General features: G+C 46.8%; 1 protein-coding gene across 1 annotated transcript in view; it reads right to left on the minus strand.

Annotated features, from left to right (window-relative positions):
- LOC130122381 (mitogen-activated protein kinase kinase kinase kinase 3-like) overlaps window positions 1–22,835 on the minus strand; it is a 150,824-nt gene that overhangs the window by 84,479 nt on the left and 43,510 nt on the right. The window contains exons 4-12 of the mRNA XM_056291257.1: window positions 20,913–20,977; window positions 20,666–20,721; window positions 14,431–14,478; window positions 11,349–11,391; window positions 10,930–11,002; window positions 9,487–9,618; window positions 8,230–8,292; window positions 7,918–7,999; window positions 3,451–3,567 (exon numbers count right to left, since the gene is read on the minus strand). Of these exons, the coding sequence (XP_056147232.1) occupies window positions 3,451–3,567; window positions 7,918–7,999; window positions 8,230–8,292; window positions 9,487–9,618; window positions 10,930–11,002; window positions 11,349–11,391; window positions 14,431–14,478; window positions 20,666–20,721; window positions 20,913–20,977 (679 nt within the window). The remainder of the gene's footprint in view (window positions 1–3,450; window positions 3,568–7,917; window positions 8,000–8,229; window positions 8,293–9,486; window positions 9,619–10,929; window positions 11,003–11,348; window positions 11,392–14,430; window positions 14,479–20,665; window positions 20,722–20,912; window positions 20,978–22,835) is intronic.

Consider the following 22,835-nt stretch of genomic DNA (forward strand, 5'->3'; position numbering starts at 1 on the left):
ACGTTAATGAGCGGTTAAACCACAGCATTTAACTCATACCTAAATGAAGCCATGGTAAATATGTCTGTGACTCATGTACATAGTTACAGTCGGTGCATTGGGAATTATGAAACCAGAGTACACGTAGATCAGCTGGACAGGTATCTAACATGGCTTGGCAGCCAAACAACATTTCTAGCTTCCCCTTCAACAGGAAGAGGTGACACCAGCTCCACCTTGATGAACACTGTCAACACGTTTCCTGTTGCGTTGCTTTCCGTTGGCTTTGTTCTCCTCACTACATGTTGTATTTATTTGTATTTGTTTGCCTCGTGTATTCTGTGGAGTGTTGGTGTGTTTAAATGCTGCCGCTGCTACACAACAGTTGCCCCTCTGGGGACAAATAAGACCTACTTGACTTGAAATGTGTAGTGTGAAAGCCCCCCGCCGCAGGTCCTCGTTGCAGACAGTTGTGTAGTGTTAGATGCATTCAGCAGCAGCGTTTACTCTGCTGACGGTATCAGTGTACTGTGTAGTGTAAGATGGGACAGGGTCAGTGTTAGCTATTACTTATGACAATAACACACGTTTATCTTTAAACTGCTTTATGTCCTCTTATCTTGGCGAGGACTCTGATGTAACTACACATGATCAGTTAATTATAATTATTATTATTTACAGTAACAATTATAATAATTGACATAAATGTCTACACATGATAAATGTTAGGGGACATTTTTGTTTATATGTTTCTGAGGGGAAAAAAATCAGCTGATACTATCAGATTTTTAAATCCTCAGATATCGACACTGATATCCTGTATCGATCGGCTCTAAAAGGAAGCCCTACCCCTGGCAGGTATGTTGCTATATTCTCACCAGCGCTCTGTACAGGAAGTACAACCTCCAGTGGATAAAGCACAGGTTAAGTGCTATACTCTAGCCACTGAGCAACATCAGGGATGGAAGTGTTGGTGCTACGCTCTGACCACTGAGGTACGCAGGGATTTGAACCCATGGGAAGCCAGCCTAGCAACCATGAGTCACTCTTGGCTCAAGTGGTCAAGTGTGATCTACTGAAGTGTGGCGTGCTGTGTATCTACAATAGGTCTTATTTCAAAAATCCAGTCCAGTAAGTGTAACCCAGGCAGCTAACTTGTGTTGTGGAAGATAACGTTAGCACAGTCATCCTCTTCAGTGTCAGAAGTCTCATTTTATTTTTAGCTAATAGTCTCTAAACACAGCCAATCCTCAGGAGGTTAAGGGGTGTGGCCTTGAGTCCACAAGACTCTTGACAGGGAACTAGCTGACTGACTTGCATTGCCTTTACAGACAACCATTAAAAAATGAACTTAGTTGGAAATTTTGTGTGAGATTTTAAAAAGGAAGTGATGCTTTTTTTATCTGAGTGTAAAGGACGTTTTAGAAAGGTACAACAGGAATATATGAAATTACATGTATGAGTATTTAGAACTGCATAGAGATTGATGATGACCTACGTATATGCAACACTCCATATTCAAACATAAAGTCACAAGTTTAAAAAGGAATTAGTAATGAGCTTAATTTACCAAAGTACATGCCGAGCTATCCAGCACCAACACATCCACCTCAAACCATGCATGGACAGGAACTGCATTAACACACAACAATAAAACACAGACACAAAACCCATACTGCTAATCAGTGGGTTTTAATAGGACCCTGGACTTATGAAGCTAAAACACCACTTCTGGGCCAATTCAAGTCCTCTCTGGACTCCAAACATTAGCATCTGTAGCGCAGCAGTGGCACAGTCCTGGACTGATGTCATTCACCTCTTCCAGCCTATCCACCACTGTAACACAAAACTCATGTTTCTCAAAAAGGTTGCATCTATTAAGGTGGAATGGCAGTAAAAATGTTCTGGACTGTTGGGTGCAACAGACAGGTGGAGCAAATAATGTGTAGACAATTCAAACAGTCAGACAAGTTCTTTTTTTGGGGGGGGGGGTTCCCCTTTTCTCCCCAATTGTACTTGGCCAACTACCCCACTCTTCCGAGCCGTCCTGGTCGCTGCTCCACCCCCTCTGCTGATCCGGGGAGGGCTGCAGACGACCACATGCCTCCCACATGCCGTAGCGTGTGGGAGGATCACGCTAATCTTCCCAGTTCCTCCTCCCCCCGAACAAGCACCCCGACCAACCAGAGGAGGTGCTAGTGTGGCGACCAGGACACATACCCACATCCGGCTCCCCACCCGCAGACACAGCCAATTGTGTCTGTAGGGACGCCCGACCAAGCCAGTAGCAACATGGGGATTCAAACCGCCATCCCCATGTTGGTGGGCAACGGAATAGACCGCCACGCCACCTGGATGCCCGTCAGACAAGTTCTTGATGATAGAAAAGTACACAGATTTGTTTTTATGCTTTACTGTGATTTTCTTAACATTATCAAACTTGTTATATTGTGCTACTTGGAAAACGCCAACGCTGTACCACCCAAATGAAAGTAAAGACAACAAATCAGTATTTCTACACACAGTCCCACCTACACCTGTCTTGGGGCAATTTTTTTCAGCTAAGGAAGGGTAATGACATCAAACCAAGAGGCAGCCTTGTACTGTATATGAGCCTGGTTATCTGTTTAATGGCGTGCTGGTGGTAGAAAACTAGAATAGATGGAACTGGCCTTCACTGACACACTGTTGTAGTCTTTGCTGCTCCAACTAACGTGGTCACCGGTGAATCTGGGTAATGTCATGGTAGGTATTTTTCTCTGATCAAATGCCAGTTTATGCCAGTTTGACACACTCAGAGTTGGAATATTCAGGACAAATATGTGGCAGCTTAACTGGTTGAAACAAATGATCGATCATGAATGCCAATTTGAATCAGAAACCACGAGATACTCGTTTTACTTTTGTGTTTGGCACCTAAAGCCTGTTACAAGTATTAGAAGAACATCACTACAGACACTGCAGCCCAAACTGGTACCTTCCTACGTGCCGCAAAACGAGGCGCACGCCGAGCACCGGGGCTTATGGGTAGAAAATGGCCCCGATACTTAAACTGAGGAGGCAGGGGGAGCAGGGGCAGAGAAAGGTTGAGAGAGAGAGAATGGGAAGAGGAAAGAGAGCAGGGAGTGGATGGTGCAAGTGGGAAGAAAACAGAAGGGAAAGAGAAGCAGGGGAGGATGGAGGAGGGCAGAAGATGATGAGTGGAGTGAGGCATAAGCAGGAAGCAATGATTGTGTGTGTGTGAGGGGGGGTATACAGAAACAAATTGATGAAGGGGAAAGAAAGACAGAAGGACAGGAGATTGAGTAAGAGGAAGATGAGGTGAGAGAATGAAGGAATCAAAGTTAATTTAGATCCAGTATAAAAACAGGACAGCAGGAGCTGTGATCTTAAACAGGTGGCTGTAGTCACACAGCTGCTGACAACACACACTGCTGTGTTTACAGCAACAGAAGGTGAAAGGTTACCTACCTCTGGTTCAGGGTCATCATCATCGAAGTCGTTGTAGGTGCTGTGGTCGGGGTTGTTGGCTTTGTCCAGCAGCTCTATAGCGAGCGTCCGACTGAGAGGCTGAGACACAAATGGGTGCTGGAGGAGACAGACGCAACAGACAGAATGTAAGACAGGGGTTTACAGATGTGTCAGTTAATCAGGAATCAGGAACAGCAACATTTCACCTCATGTACTTGCATATATGAAAAGAAACGAAATGTCGTTTCCCCCAGCCCACAGCAGCCCACAGCAGTACAACACAAAGACAAAAACACACCCAACAACTACAAGAACACACATATTCAAACCAACACACATATCCAAACTAAACAAAAAAAATCACTGTCCAAGGGAACAAACGCCAGTCAGGATGACCGTCGGAACCGCTGGTCTGCACGGGCTAGCAGTTAGCTTAGCCTGCCCTGCTTCCATGTCCTGTCAGACTGCCCTTGGTGTTACCTCCTCGGGTGCAGCTCCAGGCAAAGCCGTGGTCCCTGGGCCCACATCACAGCAGACCAAGCTCTCCCAGCTGATCCAGCGCCAGCTCTCCCAGCCAACAAACGAAGACAAAACTTAGATGCAGACGTGGACAAAGACACCACCTGGACGGTACTGGGTGAGGCCACTGCGAACATGAATTTGTGCCGCCATCTTCCCACACCGGAAGCAGTGTGGGACACGATGTGGGTCATGATAATGATATGAGAGCTAAAAATATATTGGAGCCTATCAGAGGGCTGAAGTAAGTTTAAAAACAACATATTGAATAGATATAGGATGGATGAACAAAGAGCTGGTCTGGAATAACATGACATGTAACATGACATGTAAGGTGCCTTGTTTGACTTGTACTGTTTTGTTTATTTTGATCTCTATGCATTGGCTTTTCTTTTCTTTTTTTCCACTTTTGTTTTGTCTTGAAAGTTTTGCTTTGGTTTGATTTGATTGATAAAGTATAAGAAAGGGGTAGGACCAGAAAAGTTCTTTACTTCATCCTACGCCCTTTTCCAGCATGGTCTAGTTATTACTTGTGTTGTTACAGAGAGTTTGCAAAATATGTTCACTATTATTTCCATTTGCTCTGGTAATCCTGCCTGTGTATTTTATTTTGTTATTTTAGCATCTTCGAAATAAACGAAACGAAACACGCTGGGGACAACCAGCAGGTCACAAAATATGGTGTGCTCATTCTGGATACATAGAAACTTGAAGGAGGTAAAGTTGTAAGTTGGTATTTATGTAATGCTGACTACTGATGTGCAGTTCGTGAACAGATCACTCAAAAATACAGACTCTTTTAAGTGAGTGAGTTGAATCGACTCACATGAGAACGTGTCAATCTTTCAAACAATGGATTCCAGCAGACCTCAGCACAGACAGTAAGGGACGAAGATGCCGTACCGATTACAGAATGATAACCCATGAGCACGAGCCTGAAGCACGCCTGCCTGTGCAACACACTGCAGCGATAATTCACATCTTTCTCTTTTTTTTTTTGCCAAAAGCTCTAATTATTTGATTCCACTGCCCTGAATTATTCTCATGAACTCAGAACAGATTAAAAGTTGTGCTAACAACCACACAGAGGCAGCAGAGACAGGCAGAGGATGAGGCGCAGAGCTGTACAGCTCTCTCCCACATACTACACACACGCCTCGTTTTAAATGAGTGTTTTTAACCCCGTATGGACAAACAGGCTGCTGAGCCCTCCACACCATCCCTGTCCATGTCTCTGTTCAGCCCTCCACACCATCCCTGCCCATGTCTCTGTTCAGCCCTCCACACCATCCCTGTCCATGTCTCTGTTCAGCCCTCCAAACCATCCCTGTCCATGCCTCTGTTCAGCCCTCCACACCATCTCTGTCCATGTCTCTGTTCAGCCCTCCAAACCATCCCTGTCCATGTGTCTGTTCAGCCCTCCACACCATCTCTGTCCATGTCTCTGTTCAGCCCTCCAAACCATCCCTGTCCATGCCTCTGTTCAGCCCTCCACACCATCCCTGTCCATGTCTCTGTTCAGCCCTCCAAACCATCCCTGTCCATGTCTCTGTTCAGCCCTCCAAACCATCTCTGTCCATGTCTCTGTTCAGCCCTCCATACCATCCCTGTCCATGCCTCTGTTCAGCCCTCCAAACCATCCCTGTCCATGTCTCTGTTCAGCCCTCCATACCATCTCTGTCCATGTCTCTGTTCAGCCCTCCATACCATCTCTGTCCATGTCTCTGTTCAGCCCTCCACACCATCTCTGTCCATGTCTCTGTTCAGCCCTCCATACCATCTCTGTCCATGTCTCTGTTCAGCCCTCCATACCATCTCTGCCCATGTCTCTACTGAGTCCTCCACACCATCTCTGTCCATGTCTGTCCTACAGGACCTGGCTGAGGCACAGCCTTGCCACAGTCATGTTAATTTCATTCATCACATGAGTGGCAGGGGTAGCCTGCTGGTCATGAAATAATAGTTTTTTAAAAGTGAATCAAATGAACTGATTTAAAAAAAAGTCTTTATTCTCAAACAGCTCAAAAGAAATGAGTCTGTTAAGAGTCACACTTCCCCCAATGCTGACAAGCAAACTTTAAGCCAAGTGGAAGTTTTGATACTAGTATAATAATACCTTGGAGCTGCCACATGTGTTGTGTGTGTGTGTGTGTGTGTGTGTGTGTGTGTGTGTGTGTGTAAGTGTGCATCTGTATGTATGTATGTATATGTATAGAAAATTATTTTGCCCCCCCCCCTTCTTTTTTTCCCTCCCCAATTGTACTTGGCCGATTACCCCACTCTTCAAAGCCGTCCCGGTCTCTTCTCCAGCCCTTCTGCTGATCTGGGGAGGGCTGCAGACAACCACATGTCTCCTCCCATACATGTGGAGCCACCAGCCGCTTCTTTTCACCTAACAGTGAAGATGTCTGTGAATGTTCTCATTCATCCAGGTCGTGGTTCTCCAAAGGAGTTGAATCAAGTGCAACTGGACTTGGTATATATCCGTGAAGACGTTTCGCCTCTCATCCAAGAGGCTTCCTCAGTTCGTGCCTTTCTGACTGGACCAAGCTAGTCTGACTGGCTGCTGATGAGACTCAGCATTTATCCTCTAGGAGTCGTTGTCAGAGCTATAGATGTGCGTGGCTCTCCTGTGCTCCGATGTCCAGCCGCGCCCGTCGTTATCGGAGCTATTGATTTGCATTTGTTTAGCCGCGATGGTCGTTGGGGGTGTTAGTTTCGACTTCATTGTTCAGTGGTCACGAGAGTCATTGGAGCCATTAGTGAGCGACTGTTGTTCTTGGAGGCTAGGCTTCTTGAGTCTCCTGGGTAGAGATGAAAGGACGGCATTGTAAGTGGGAGATAGGTGGTGTAGCAGACCTCCTCCTCTGTTGAGGGATGGTTTTTCCAGTTTCGCATAGATGGCTTCCTTCACCCCTCTTTCAAACCATCTATCTTCCCTGTCCAAAATGTGTTTGTTGCTGTCCTGGAAGGAGTGTGTCTTCTCCTTTAGGTGTGGATAGACTGCTGAGTCTTGTCCCGAGGAGTTTGGCCTTCTGTGTTGGGCCATCCGTTTGTGTAGTGGTTGTTTGGTTTCTCCTATGTATAGGTCAGTGCAATCCTCATTGCATTGTACAGCATACACCAGACTGCTTTTCCGGGTGTGTGGTACACGGTCTTTGGGATGAACCAGTCTTTGTGGGAGTGTGTTGCTGGGTTTGAAGTATACCGGGATGTGGTGTTTGTTGAAAATTCTCCTGAGTTTCTCGGAGACCCCAGAAAGATACGGGATGACTGTGCTCTTCCTTCTGTTCCTTTTCTCCTCGTCGCTCACCTGGTTGGTCTTTTTGGAACGTGTTGCAGTTTTCACAAAGGTCCAACTGGGGTAGCCGCAGGTTTTTAAAGCTCCCCTCAGGTGTTTGTGTTCTTCTCGTTGGGCCTGAGTGCTGCTGAGCACATTGTCAACTGCAAAGGTCAGAAAGGCACGAACTGAGGAAGCCTCTTGGATGAGAGGCGAAACGTCTTCACGGATATATACCAAGTCCAGTTGCACTTGATTCAACTCCTTTGGCTAACAGTGAAGAGTTTCACCAGGGGGGACGTAGCACGTGGGAGGATCACGCTATTCCCCCCAGTTCCCCCTTCCTGCCGAGCAGGCAGACCAACCGACCAGAGGAGGCACTAGTGCAGCGACCAGGACACATACCCACATCTGACTTCCCAGCTGCAGACAGACAATTGTGTCTGTAGGGACGCCCGACCAAGCCGGAAGTAACACGGGGATTCGAACTGCCAATACCCATGTTGGTAGGCAACGGAATAGGCTGCCATGCCACCCAGTATGTTGGCTTTTCAGTAGCATTTTTTGCTCTTTGTTATCTGGCATTTATAGGAAGCCTTTCCAGCTATTAAAAATGTCAGTGGGATAGGGTAGCATGGTGTTACACAATACACCTTTTCATCGCTCACCTGCAGCAGTTTCTCAGCTGTTGGTCGCTTCTTTGGATTCTTGGTCAGGGACAGTTTGACAAAATGGTGGAAGTTATTTGTCCTTTTCCGAGACGGAGACAGCGTGTGGGACAGAAGAAACAGAAAGCGAGAAAATAAACTGTGTAGAAATATTTTTAAGACACAGACAGACATGGATTGAGTGAAATGAAGTGCAGCTTGGTGAGAACAAGCTGTTCAGAATGATTTGTACACTTCGGTCTATGTGCCGTATGAAAACCTTGCTTCAAAAACAGAGAAAGGGGGCAAAACAGAGACAGAATCGTGTCTTACCATTTGACTTTATCTTTCAATTTGGGAGGCTGAAAATTACTCTTCGTCATTAAAAACAGCGCCCTATAGGAAAACAGAGGGACAGGGGTTATCAGCATCAAACCCACTTGGAGATGTGAGCGGCCATTAGATCAGTGTGACAGAACAAAGCTTCAGGTGAGGCTGGGTAATATATCAATACTGTGACATGAGACTAGATACCGTCTGGGATGTTGGACATGGTAATATCGAGATATGGCATAAGTGGTGGTGTCTTTTCCTGGGGTTTTTTTTAGGACCCCCCCCCCCTTTTTTTTTCTTCTTTTCTCCCCAGTTGTATTTGGCCAATTACCCCACTCTTCCGAGCCGTGCCGGTCGCTGCTCCATCCCCTCTGCTGATCCAGGGAGGGCTGCAGACTACCACATGCCTCCTCCCATACATGTGGAGTCACCAGCCGCTTCTTATCACCTGACAGTGAGGAGTTTCACCAGGAGGACGTAGCACGTGGGAGGATCATGCTATTCCCCCCATTTCCCCCTCTCCCTTGAACAGGCGCCCTGACCAACCAGAGGAGGCGCTAGTGCAGCGACCAGGACACATACCCACATCCGGCTTCCCACCTGCAGACACAGACAATTGCGTCTGTAGGGATGCCCGACCAAGCCGGAGGTAACACGGGGATTCAAACCAGTGATCCTTGTGTTGGTAGACAATGGAATAGACCACCACGCCACCCAGACACCCTGTCTTTTTCTGGTTTTAAAGGCTGCATTACAGTAAAGTGATGCAGTTTTCTGAACTTACCAGACTTTTCTAGCTGTTCTACTTAGTTATTTTATAGGCATCACTGATGATTATCTATCAAAAAACCGATTGTGTAAATGTTTTGTGAAAGCACCAGTAGTCACTCCCACAATATCGTCACAACATCAAGGTGTTTGGTCCAAAAATATCACCCAGCCCTAGCTTCAATTCCAGCACCTAAACTGTATAAGAAGACCTGATGCAAAATAACTTATGTCACACACAACTCTTCTTTATATGAATGCAGAGCAAACACGAACCATAAACACAACACACTTGCAGAAGCACACAACAACAGACATCCACATCAACATCACATCAGGTAAAGGCCCAAGATAAATGTCTGTAATTACCAGCAAACTCCATAGCAATGATTCTGGCTGCCCACATCTGTATTTCTCTGTCTGTCTCTCTAAAGGTAAAAGCGACTGTCTAGGTGTCTCACTCACATACAGACACACACACTTCCCTACCTCATTGGGTGCAGGTCGAACATGGGTGGCTGTAGCTCTGCCAACTCTATAGCAGTGATGCCCACAGCCCAAATATCACAAAGCTGGTTATAACCTCCCTTCCTCTCCACTGCTGCCACCTCTGGAGCCATCCTACAGAGAGAGGGGGGGGGGGACCGAGCAAGAGAGAGGGGGGGGGGACAGGGGGAGAGAGAGAGGAGAAAGACAGCAAGAGAGAGGAGAGAAAGGAGAGAGAGATATAAACAAGAGAGGGGAAGAGGTAGAAAAAAAGAGAAAATTAATGAGAATGATACAGGGAGAAATGTAGTAGACAGGGAAAGGGTTGGAGAGAGGGGGAAAGGCCAAGAGACACACAAGGAGAGTTAGAGAGGGGGGGAGAGGGAGTGAGGGAGAGAGGGAGACGGACAAGAGAAAGATGATGAAGGGAGCAGAGGAAAGAAAAGAATCAAGTAACCTTGATTTATGTAGCACTTTAAATCCTACAGCCAGTTTGTCCCAGTGTGTTACAAAACGGGGGTTGAGAGAGAGGAAAAACGCTGGGCAGGGAACAAACAAGGGCAATAAAAATAAAAGCCACCTCGTCAGACAGTGAAAGGGCAGTGAAAAAAGATTTGTGGCGAGTTCAAAAAAGGAAAAGATTCAGCAGATCCGATGCTTTTGGGAAGGGATCTCAGCACTGGAGTGGCCCCAGCAAAAGCCCGATCACACATGTTGACCAAACAGATGGAGACGGAAGAAGGGAAGAGTGCTCATCACGTCAACACATCCATCTGGTGATGAAACAATCTTACAGATAAGCACGCCACAGAATTTATACCGCTTACATCCCTGGACCGTCAACGCAGCAATAAAAACTACACCAGCTTTACAATTACATTCAAGACCAGTGGTGCTCAGTCACACTGATCCATACATACGCCGACTTTCCATCCATCCATCCATCCTGCTCTCAGGATAGTGGGGATGCTGGAGCCTATCCCAGCGGAGCTCTCAGAGGAAACCCACGCATGCAAACTCCACACAGAGGACGACCCGGGACGACCCCCAAGGTTGGACTATCCCGCGGCTTGAACCCAGAACCTTCTTGTTGTGAGGTGACCGTGCTAACCACTGTACCACCGTGCCGCCATATGCTGATTTTCATTCCAGCTGAACACAATCTGTTCATAAAGCAAACTTTCAACCATGCATTGGAGGATTTATTTGTCAAATCAGCTGCCATAGTGAAATGGGCTGTCATGGGCACATGGCTGAGTCCCACTGGTGTGCTGAGCAAACCAGCTCACAGTTGAGCAAGATATGTTTTCAGCATCTCACTCAAATCTTAACTTTTTCTGAGACACACGGTACTGCTTTTGGAATCAGACTTCACACATTTCAGTATGGAGACACACTGTCCGGCCGCCTGGCTGCACTGCCATGGTCTACAGATACACAACTCACCAGTAAGGGGTTCCAATGAAAGACTTCCTCTTGGCTAGGGTTGCTGTGATCTGGGCTGATACACCAAAGTCAGCTGAAGAACGGGCAAGGGACAGAGAGAGAGAGACAATGAGATTTAGAGAGAGAGAGAGAGAGAGAGAGAGAGAGAGAGAGAGAGAGAGAGAGAGAGAGAGAGAGAGAGAGAGAGAGAGAGAGAGAGAGAGAGAGAGAGAGAGAGAGAGAGAGAGAGAGAGAGAGAGAGAGAGAGAAATAAAATTTATGGGGAGAAAGGAGAGCAGGAAGAGTGAAGAAGAGCGCAAATTTCAACATAGGGATAATAGGAGATAAGGAGAAAGAATAACAAGTTAAGTCAGTGAATACTGACATTCATAGCCAATCTTTTAAAGCACAAGGTCAACATAAGTGTATTTTTCACTCACCTAGTTTCACATAGCCATTGTCTGTTAGCAGAATGTTGGCTCCCTGTAAATAACAAATGCATAGTGAATTAATACCTAGCTAAATCTTCTTCTTTTGGCTGCTCCCATGAGGGAGCGCCACAGCGGATCATCCGTTTCCATCTCTTCCTGTCTTCTGCGTCTTCCTCTGTCACACCAGCCACCTGCATGTCCTCCCTCACCACATCCATAAACCTCCTCTTTGGCCTTCCTCTTCTCCTCTTCCCTGGCAGCTCCATATTCAGCATCCTTCTCCCAATATACCCAGCATCTCTCCTCCACACATGTCCAAACCATCCTAGTCTTGCCTCTCTTGCTTTATCTCCAAACCATCCAACCTTAGCTGTCCCTCTAATATACTCGTTCCTAATCCTGTCCTTCTTCATCACTCCCAGTGAAAATCTTATCATCTCCATCTCTGCCACCTCCATCTCCACCTCCTGTCTTTTCATCAGCACCACTGTCTCCAAACCATATAACATAGCTGGTCTCACAACCATCTTGTAAACCTTCCCTTTAACTCTTGCTGGTACCCTTCTGTCACACATCACTCCTGACACTCTTCTCCACCCACTCCACCCTGCCTGCACCCTCTTCTTCACCTCTCTTCTGCACTCCCCGTTACTTTGGACAGTTGACCCCAAGTATTTAAACTCATATGCCTTTGTCACCTCTACTCCTTGCATCCTCACCATTCCACTGTCCTCCCTCTCATTCACGCATAGGTATTCCGTCCTGCTCCTACTGACTTTCATTCTTCTTCTCTCCAGAGCATACCTCCACCTCTCCAGGCTCTCCTCCACCTGCACCCTACTAAGCCTTTTTCTCCTTCCTTAGTGTCTAACCTCTCATACAACTCACCACATGCCTTTGCCACCTCTCTCTTGACTTTACGCTGCGTCTCCTTGTACTCCTGTCTACTTTCTTCATCTCTCTGACTATCCCACTTCTTCTTTGCCAACCTGTTCTTCTGTATACTTTGCTGTACGTCCTCATTCCACCACCAAGTCTCCTTGTCTTCCTTCCTCTATCCAGATGACACACCAAGTACCTTCCTAGCTGTCTCCCTCACTATTTCTGCAGTGGTTGCCCAGCCATCCAGCAACTCTTCACTACCACCCAGTGCCTGTCTTACCTCCTCCCTGAACTCCACACAACAGTCTTCCTTCTTCAACTTCCACCATTTGATCTTCGGCTCTGCCTTCATTCTCTTCCTCTTCTTGGTCTCCAAAGTCATCCTACAGACCACCATCCGATGCTGCCTAGCTACGTTCTCCCCTGTCACCACCTTGCAGTCTCCAATCCCTTTCAGATCGCGTCTTCTACATAAGATATAGTTCACCTGTGTGCACTTTCCTCCACTCTTGTACGTCACCCTGTGTTCCTCCCTCTTCTTGAAATATGTATTCACCACAGCCACTTCCATCCTTTTCACAAAATCCACCACCACCTGTCCTTCCACATTCCTCACCTTGACACCATACCTCCTCATCACCTCTTTTCCCTTCACAAACATGCCCACTGAAGTCCGCTCCAATCACCACTCTCTCCTCCTTGGGTACCCTCTCCACCACGTCATTTAACTCACTCCAGAATTCTTCTTTCTCTTCATCTCACACCCAACTTGCGGGGCATATGCGCTGATAACATTAAGCAATACACCTTCGATTTCCATCTTCATACTCATCACTCTGTCTGACACTCTCTTCACCTCCAGCACACTCATGGCACTCTTCCTTCAGAATTACCCCTACCCCATTTCTCCTCTCATTCGCACCATGGTAGAAGAGTTTGAACCCACCTCCGATGCTCCTGGCCTTACTCCCCTTCCACCTGGTCTCTTGCACACACAGCATACCTACCTTTCTTCTCTCCATCATGTCAGCCAGCTCTCTCCCTTTACCAGTCATAGTGTCAACATTCAAAGTTCCGATTCTCACCTCCACACTCCTACCCTTCCTCCTCTCCCACTGCCTCTGGACATGCCTTCCCCTCTCCTTCACCTTCACCCAACAGTAGCACAGTTTCCACCGGCACCCTGCTGGCCAAAAGTTCCGTTGGCGGTCGTTGGTAACCCGGGCCTTGACCGATCTGGTATGGAAATCTAACTTATGATCCGCATACCTGATTTGGCAAAGGTTTTTGGCCGGATGCCCTTCCTGACACAACCCTCCCCATTTATCCGGGCTTGGGAGCGACACTAAGAATGCACTAATTAGAATCTAGCTAAATAAATCACCAGTTCATTCAGTTCCAACTGACCTCTCAAGCTTGGGGGACCCTGCCCAAATTCTCTCCATCAGCACACTCACATGCATGCATTTAAATATGCACTTGGTTGTTCACACATACACACACATGCACCCAAACACCACCAACAAAAACACACTTCATATTTCTCAATTTTATCTTACCTTTATTGCTCAACTTTTAGTTGCTGTATAGAGCAAGTGTCTGTGAATGTTCTCATTCATCCAGGTCATGGTTATCCAAAGGAGTTGAATCAAGTGCAACTGGACTTGGTATATATCCGTGAAGACGTTTCGCCTCTCATCCAAGAGGCTTCCTCAGTTCGTGCCTTTCTGACTAGACCAAGCTAGTCTGACTGGCTGGTGGTGAGACTCAGCATTTATCCTCTAGGAGTCGTTGTCAGAGCTATAGATGTGCGTGGCTCTCCTGTGCTCCGATGTTTAAACATCCATAAACATCGGATCACAAAGAGCCATGGACATCTATAGCTCTGACAACGACTCCTAGAGGATAAATTCTGAGTCTCATCACCAGCCAGTCAGACTAGCTTGGTCTAGTCAGAAAGGCACGAACTGAGGAAGCCTCTTGGATGAGAGGCGAAACATCTTCACGGATATATACCAAGTCCAGTTGCACTTGATTCAACTCCTTTGGACTGTATAGAGCAACTAAAAGTTGTGTATCTATATTGACAAAACATTTTTAATTTACTCAATAATGGAAAATTTGTGTCACATTCTAAATTTTAATGTCTATAAAGCAAAAAAAAAAAAAAAGACAATAAAAATATTTGATATGGTGTTTTCAGGCTCACCTTTATGTCTCTGTGCATTTTGCCTTTGTTATGTAGATAGTACAAACCCTACAAAGAAAGTTAGTGGCCATTATTATGATGCCGGCATTCACAGAAAGGAAGAAATAATAATAATAATATAATAATAAATAATAATATTTAATAATTAGCATCAACTTTCCCAAAAGTGCTTTATAACTAACTTTCAAAAATAATAAACACAATTTGAGAGGAACCTGCATATTCAGAAAACCAGCAGTAAGGACAGATGCTAACATCAGTGTGTTACTACCCAGAGAGGAATAACTGCAGTGATGTGTAGGGCTGTCACAATTACTACATCATCACCTGATCACCATGATTTGACCTGACCGTGGTCATTTTGCATAATGGTCAGAATCGTTTCTATTCGTTTGTATAAAACAGCTGGATGAAACTAACAGAAACGTCATGTTTCATCACTATTTCCACCTCGTTTTCCACCGTTTGACTGGCGCTCCTTTAATGACGTCACCTTGTTGCGCCTCTCGCACATGAGTGGTGAATTAGCGCCAACAAACTGTTTATCTTGAGATGCTTGTTCTACAATATTCGACAACTGCATTTGGACGAGCATGTGTTGACATCATGGACATAGCTGCAAAGCCAAACACCACAGCAGCACTGTGGAAAAGGAGAGCCCCATAACTTGGAGGGGGCGATCTGTTGGATTTGCAGCAAAAAGGTGGCGGTCAGAAGTGCTACTACTACTACTACTACTGCTACTACTACCACTAGTACTACTTTTGGCGGCTCCCGTTAGGGGTCGCCACAGCGGATCATCCGTTTCCATCTCTTCCTGTCCTCTGCCACAGTGCTAATACCACAAATTTAAGAAACCATCTACAGATCCAGCACCCCAGCCAATTCGCCGAACTTGGAAAGACAGACGGCTCAGGAAACAGGGTGACTGGCCACGTACAATTGGGGGGGGGGGAGCCACAAAAAAAAAGACAATTAAATTGTTAATCGTGATTATTTTTATGACAACTAATCGCCACTAACAGCTCGTGCTCGTGACAGCCCGCCTGATGGGCTGGAAGCATGTGGACTTTATCTGAACTGGACTCTTCAGAAACAACATACTGCACGGTTATGAGACGCACCAGTGACCAGTATTTTTCTTTTTGTCCAAATGGGCTGCTTTGTGTGAGTCGACTCAGACAGACAACAGACACACTGACTGACAGCTGTACACTGAAAATGCATCCTCTGTTATCAGTGCATGAACAGAACAAGTGGGTCGGACCAGAACTTCTTCTTACCCCTTCTGAACATGATCGTATTACTTGAGCTGCTTAATTCTTGCTTATATGTTGCTGAGGATTTTATCTGTTTTTATTGCTTGTGTTTTCTTTAACTTCTTTAATAAAATTGATTACTTGATTGAAAAAAAGCTTTAGCGACCTGTATTTGTAACACAAATGTATCAAAATTGCAAAAATATTATATAAAGTTAATTTGCAAAAACAAACCCAAATGTTTGACCTTAAAAACAAAACCTTGTTACCCTTTTAAAAATACTTGTGGACAAATAATGGCAGGTACTTTACACAGCCCATGAAAATATAACCACACTGACCATTTTACACAATGACAGAAAATTGTAAAAGTCCATTTAATCAAACATTCGAATAATTTAACCAAACATTCAAATAATTTCTTTCTTTCCTTTTTTTTTAGATTTTTTTCCACCTTTTCCTCCCCAACTGAATTTTGGTCAAACACCCCACTCTTCTGAGCCGTCCCGGTCTCTGCTCCACCCCCTCTGCTGATCCGGGGAGGGCTGCAGACTACCACATGCCTCCTCCCATACATGTGGAGTCACCAGCCACTTCTTTCCACCTGACAGTGAGGTTTAACCAGGGGGACGTAGCGCGTGGGAGGATCAAGCTATTCCTCTCAGCCCCCCCCCCCCCCACCGAACAGGCACCCTGACTGACCACAGGAGGCGCTAGTGCAGCGACCAGGACACATACCCACATCCAGCTTCCCACTCAGAGACACAGCCAATTGTGTCTGTAGGGATGCCCGACCAAGCCGGAGGTAACACGGGGATTCGAAACGCCGATCCTGTGTTGGTAGGCAACGGAATAGACCGCCACGCCACCCGGACGCCCAGTAATTTTCATTTTCAACTAAGCTACCATTATGTTTGAAGAGAAAAAAATATGTTTGGCATGTGAACAGAACCAGATGTTTGGCATGTGGACAGAACCAGATGTTTGGCATATGGACAGAACCAGATGTTTGGGCTCTACACACTAGGGAGATAACACTACCTTCATATGTGCATTTTAACTTCTGGAGTGATTCTGAATTGCTGGTTCATCTAGAATAGAGTAAGTATCATCTTTCTTGCTTAACAAGTTGCTACTAGTCTTATTCCAGCTGCTTGAGTATTAGTCCTTTTCTCTACACATCTGCTGCTGGTTCCTAGTGGGATCTTATTCTAGCTGTAGCTGTCTTATTCTATTTACTTATTTGTCTTATTTACTTATTCTAGCTGTAGCTGTTTTTCACCTAGTGTGCTCTTAAATATTTCTTGTTGCCTAGCTGTTTTGACTTAGTTATCCTTTTAGCTTATAAATATATTCCTTGGTAACTTGCTGTTTGCAGTTTTAATAGTATTGTGTGAGGTTTGATAGCGTTTTACATAAGTGACCGGTTTCTGGGCAACAGGCCTAGTTTCAGTGTACCTCTTTGGACAATTGGGTGTTAAGTAGCCAGGGTGTGGCCTGCACTCCTGGCAGACAATTGGCAATCAGTGTTCTTTAAATCACTGCTGCTGCTTGGAAGCGACAGGCAAACAAGCCTAGATTGAACGAAGGCTAGAGTGAACAAAGACAAGTGCGACGTTTTCAAGCCAAGACTTCGTCAAGCACGGACTGTTCTTTTTAGATCCGGTCAGTCATCTGTATTTTGTGTACCTAGTATAGACTATGCGTTTCCTTCACATTCCTGTCCTTTCCTCTTCCCGGGGTTGACATAGACGTTGGGTCACTCCTAGATGCTGTGACCCTACCTATCTCATCTATCCCACTCTCTCTACTCGCGTTGAGCAAGTGGTGAAGGGAGGGCTCTGGAATTGCCAGTCTGCGGTGCCGAAAGCTGAGTTTATCTCAGGCTACGCATCCTTGCTCTCCCCAAACTTTCTTGCTCTGAGACCTCGATCATGCCAGAAAACACTACCACACCCGCGGCTCTGTCTGATGTGTACTCTTTTTCTCACACTCCCAGAGCTGGAAGGCGAGGTGGTGGTACTGGCCTACTAATCTCCCTGAAATGGAAATGCTCTCTTGTTTCCATTCCACAATTTTCTCCACCCTCTTTTGAATTTCATGCTGTTACTGTCTCTTATCCAGTCAAACTGACCATTGTGGTTGTGTATCACCCTCCAGGCCCCCTTGGTGAGTTTCTGGAGGAGCTTGACACACTTGTTGTACTTCCCTGTTGATGACTCTGCACTTATCCTTCTCAGTGACTTCAACATCCACACCGACAAGCTAGATCCTCGTCTCTCTCTCTCCTCCTTTGGCCTTCATCTCTCACCCTCTCCTCCTACCCACAAGGCCGGCAACCAGCTGGACCTTATCTTTACTAGACACTGTCCTATTTCCAATCTCTCTGTTGCTCTCTGACCACTATTTCATGCCCTACTCTCTCTCCCTCTTTTCAGCCCCTCCCCCTACCCACATGGGTTTCCACTCGTAGACACCTCTGTGCTCTCTCTCTGTCACTGATCTTTTTTCCTCCCTACACCTGAATCTTTCTCTCTCCTACCCCGACACTGCTAGAGCTCTTCTTCTCTCTATCCTCGCCTCTTCTCTGGACAATCTGTCCCCTCACCTCCAGGACTGCACACCCAACTCCACCTGCCCCTTGGCTGTCCGACTCGGTACATACTAACAGATGGAGCCTAAAGGCCCAAACATACTCGGGCGGAACATACGCAGAACGTATGCAGAGCGGACTCCGCCGGACTAAAAGAGGACGTCCACAAGCCCTGTGCACGCATAGCTCAGATTTTACGACCGTGATGAGTCCGCGCTGCACACCAGTGTCAGCGGCGCGGACTCATCGCGGTCGTAAAATCTGAGCTTTGTGTGCACAGGGCTTGTGGACGTCCTCTTTTAGTCCGGCGGAGTTCGCTCCACGTACGTTCCGCCCGAGTATGTTTGGGCCTTAAGAGTGGCAGAGCGCAAATGGAGAAAAGGCAAACTCCCAGAGGACCTTCTTCTTTCCACTTTCTCCTCCTCCCTTTCTGCTGCTAAGGCTGCCTTCTATCGCTCTAAAATCCTATCCTCTGCCTCTAATGCTAAGAAACTCTTTGAAAACTTCTCTACACTTCTTCAATCTCCTACTTTCTCCCTGATGACTTCTTTGACAAGAAGGTAAATGACATCAGATCCTCATTTTCTCACCACCCGGTTAGTGCTCCTTGCACTAGTGCACCCTCATTCCCCTCTCCCCTGACGAGGTCCTCAACCTCATCACATCCAGTCACCCCACCACATGCTCCCTTGACCCGGTCCCCTCCCTTCTTCTTCAGTCTATAGCACCTGAACTCCTTCCCTTTCTAACCCACCTCAACACCTCCCTCCAGGCAGGATGCTTTCAATCTACCTTCAAGACCCCCCCCCCCTTCTTCTCAAGAAACCATCACTTAACCCCTCCGACATCAAACTACAGACCGGTTTACCTTTCTATCCAAAACTCTTGAACGTGTTGTCTTTAACCAACTTTCTTTGTGCCTCCACCAGAACAACCTCCTGGACCCCAACCAGTCTGGGTTCAGGGTGGGTCACTCGATAGAGATGGCCCTCCTTGCAGTGACAGAATCGGTGCCCTCTGCGAAAGCAACCTCTGGCCTGATACTCCTGGACCTGTCAGCTGCGTTCGACACAGTGAACCACCAGATCCTCCTCTCGAGGGGCTGGGTGTCACAGGCTCTGCACTCTCAATGTTTGCATCCTACCTGATGGGTAGCTCCTACCAGGTGACATGGAGGGGATCTGTGTCGGAGCCTCGCAGACTGACTACAGGCATTCCACAAGGTTCGGTTCTGGGTCCTCTCCTTTTCTCCCTGTACACGACATCCCTGGGTTCTGTTATTCGCTTGCATGACTTCTCTTACCATTGTTATGCCGATGTCACCCAGCTGATCTTGTCCTTTCCTCCCTCTGACACACAAGTAGAGACACGCATTGCCGTGTGCTTGACTGATATCTCGGAGTGGATAGCGGCATACCACCTAAAGCTCAGTCTGGACAAGACAGCTGATGTTCCTCCTGGGAAAAGGCTGCTCCCACCAAGGCCTGGCCATCACTATTGACAACACCGTGGTGACGCCAACTCGGACTGCGAGGAATCTGGGTGTGATCCTGGACAACCAACTGTCATTTGCTGCAAACGTTGCATCGGCTGCTCACTCCTGTAGATTTCTCCTCTATACCATCAGGAGGATTCGCCCATTCCTCACCAAGACGGCACAGGTGCTCATCCACGCTCTGGTCATCTCCCGGCTGGACTACGGCAACTCCCTCCTTGCTGGTGCCCCAGTGTCAGCCATCAGACCTCTGGAGCTTGTTCAGAAAGCTGCAGCTCATCTGGTGTTCAACTGCCCTAAGTTCTCCCACAGAACGCCCCTTCTCATGTCCCTACATTGGCTACCAGTAGCTGCTCGCATCCAGTTTAAGACTCTGGTGCTAGCCTACCGGGCAGTGAAAGGAACAGCTCCTTCCTATCTCTAGGCCATGGTCAAGCCCTACACCCCCGCCCGACCACTCTGCTCTGTTGCCTCGGGACGCCTGGTTGCCCTGTCGCTCAGAGGCCTCTGCTGCCGATCGACCCAATCACGGCTCTTTTCTATCCTGGCCCCACAGTGGTGGAATGAACTCCCCACTGATGTCAGGACAGTGGAGTTGCTGCCCATCTTTTGGCGCAGGTTGAAAACTCACCTCTTCAAGAACTACTATCCTGTTACTTGCTCTTTGCACTTATTGTATTCACTCGTTTAAAAAAAAAATCTTTCTTGCGCTTTTACTTTAGCACTGGTTTTGCTCTTAGATGCTTGTTTAGATGCACTTGTGACCTCTGATGACTAGTAGTTCTCCTGATTTCCTACGTTAAATGATGCACTTATTGTAAGTCGCTCTGGATAAAAACGTCAGCTAAATGACTGTAATGTAATCAAATACATGACACTGTACACTACCTGCAGTGTCTCCCGGGACATGTAGGCGATCTGGGACTCCGACAAAGGTCCTGTTACTAGAATGGAGAGGAATGATGTGGAGGGGGGCAGAAGAGAGGGTGTATTGAGGAAAGAAGAAAAAAGTAGTGCCTCTTTTCCAAGTTCAACAATCATTTTTGAGTGGGTGAGTTCATGAGTGAGAGAGAAACAAAGATGTGCAGATGTATGCTTGATGGTGCAAGTGTGTGTCTGTTTGTGCATGTCTTACCATGATAGATATCCTGAAGCGAGCCTCCTCCACAATACTCCATACTGATCCATAACTTGTCTCTACTAGACACACACACACACACACACACACACACACACAAGGAATACCGTGTTAATAAAACACACAGGGCGCACAAATATCCTGACACACAAAACCTCTCTGTAACTTATAGAGTGCCATCACTCGCTCAAACCATGTCTCTCTCGCTCTCTCAAACACACACAAAAGACAGAAACACACTCACACACAGAGACACACACACAATTGAAAAGGTACAAAATATAAGTTCGCTAGCCTGATACCAGTGCACCTGAATAAGGAGGAGAGGAATAAAGCAGAAATAAACAGAGCTGTCTCACTCCTCCTGCAGCCCTGCACACATGCTCCTTCACAAAGTGCACAGTCTGACTTTCTGTAACGAATGATCAAATTAATGCAAAAAAAATGTATCTATGGTATAATATACTGCTGAATAGGTTAAAAACCAATAAATGTGTCATTCTGCAAATGTGAAAACATCAGGACTTCTGGACTGTGTTTCTTTACTGTGTGGGAAACAGGACATCAGAACTGGTATACTGGGATAATTCACAAGCTAATAGCTGGCAGTACAAAACGCCAAACACCGAGGGATATAGTATGGCGGAGGCCCACATCCTACCAGCCAGCGTTGTGTTATAGCCTGAGATGAGCCGCAGTATATAATATCAGCACAAATGTACTTCCCTCTTTCAGATGAACTGCCCAGAGCCAGGTTCTTTGTTTGAGGGAACGTGTAATGTTAGTAAGACACTGTGTTAACAGTCCCATCATAATGAATGGTTAAAGGTAGAATGACAGCATTTATAACTAGCCCCTGAGTATGCTGTCTCCCTATATGCATTCATCTTTTTTTCATTCACTCCTCTTCAGCTAGGGGATTCCAAGGTGTTCCCTAGCCAGATTGGATATGTAGTCCCTCCAGCAAGTTCTGGGTCTACCTCGGGGTCTCCCCCCAGTTGGCTGTGCCCAGAAAACCTCCAAAGGAAGGTGCCCAGGAGGCATCCTGATTAGATGCCCGAACCACCTCAACTGGCTCCTTTCAACGTGAAGGAGCAGCGATTCTACTCCGAGCTCCCTCCGGATGTCCAAGCTCCTCAGCCTATCTCTAAGGCTGAGCCCAGACACCCTACGGAGGAAACTCATTTCAGCCACTTGCATCCGCGATCTCGCCCTTTTGGTCACTACCCAAAGCTCATGACCATAGGTGAGGATTGGAACGAAGACTGACTGGTAAATTGAGAGCTTTGTCTTCTGGCTCAGCTCCCTTTTCACCACAACGGTCCGGTACAACGTCCACATTACTGCTGATGCTGCACCAATCCACATGTCAATCTCCTGCTCCATCCTACCTTCACTCATGAACAAGACCCTGAGATACTTGAATTCCTTCACTTGAGGCAAAAACTCTTCCCCAACCCAGAGGGAGCAATCCACCATTTTTGGTAGAGAACCATGGCCTTGGACTTGGAGGTGCTGACTCTTATTCTGGCCATTTCACTCTCAGTTGCCAACCGCCCCAGTGTGTGCTGGAGGTCGTGTTCTGATGAAGCCAACAAAACCTCATCAACTGTGAAGAGCAGAGATGCAATTCTGAGATTCCCAAAACGGACACACTCCTCACCTTGGTTGCGCCTTGGGATCCTGTCGATGAATATCACAAACAGAATCGAAGACAAGGGACAACCTTGGCGGAGTCTTACACCCACCGAAAACATGTTTGACTTTGTGCTGAGAATGCGGACACAGCTCTCACTTTGGTTATACAAGGACCGGGTGGCTTGTAGCAACTGCCCCGGTACCCCATACTTCCGCAGTACCCACCCCAGAGTGCCCCAGGGTACACGGTCTTAAGCCTTCTCCAAGTCCACAAAACGCATG

Source organism: Lampris incognitus, chromosome 13, assembly GCF_029633865.1.
Source record: "Lampris incognitus isolate fLamInc1 chromosome 13, fLamInc1.hap2, whole genome shotgun sequence".
NCBI lineage: Eukaryota > Metazoa > Chordata > Actinopteri > Lampriformes > Lampridae > Lampris > Lampris incognitus.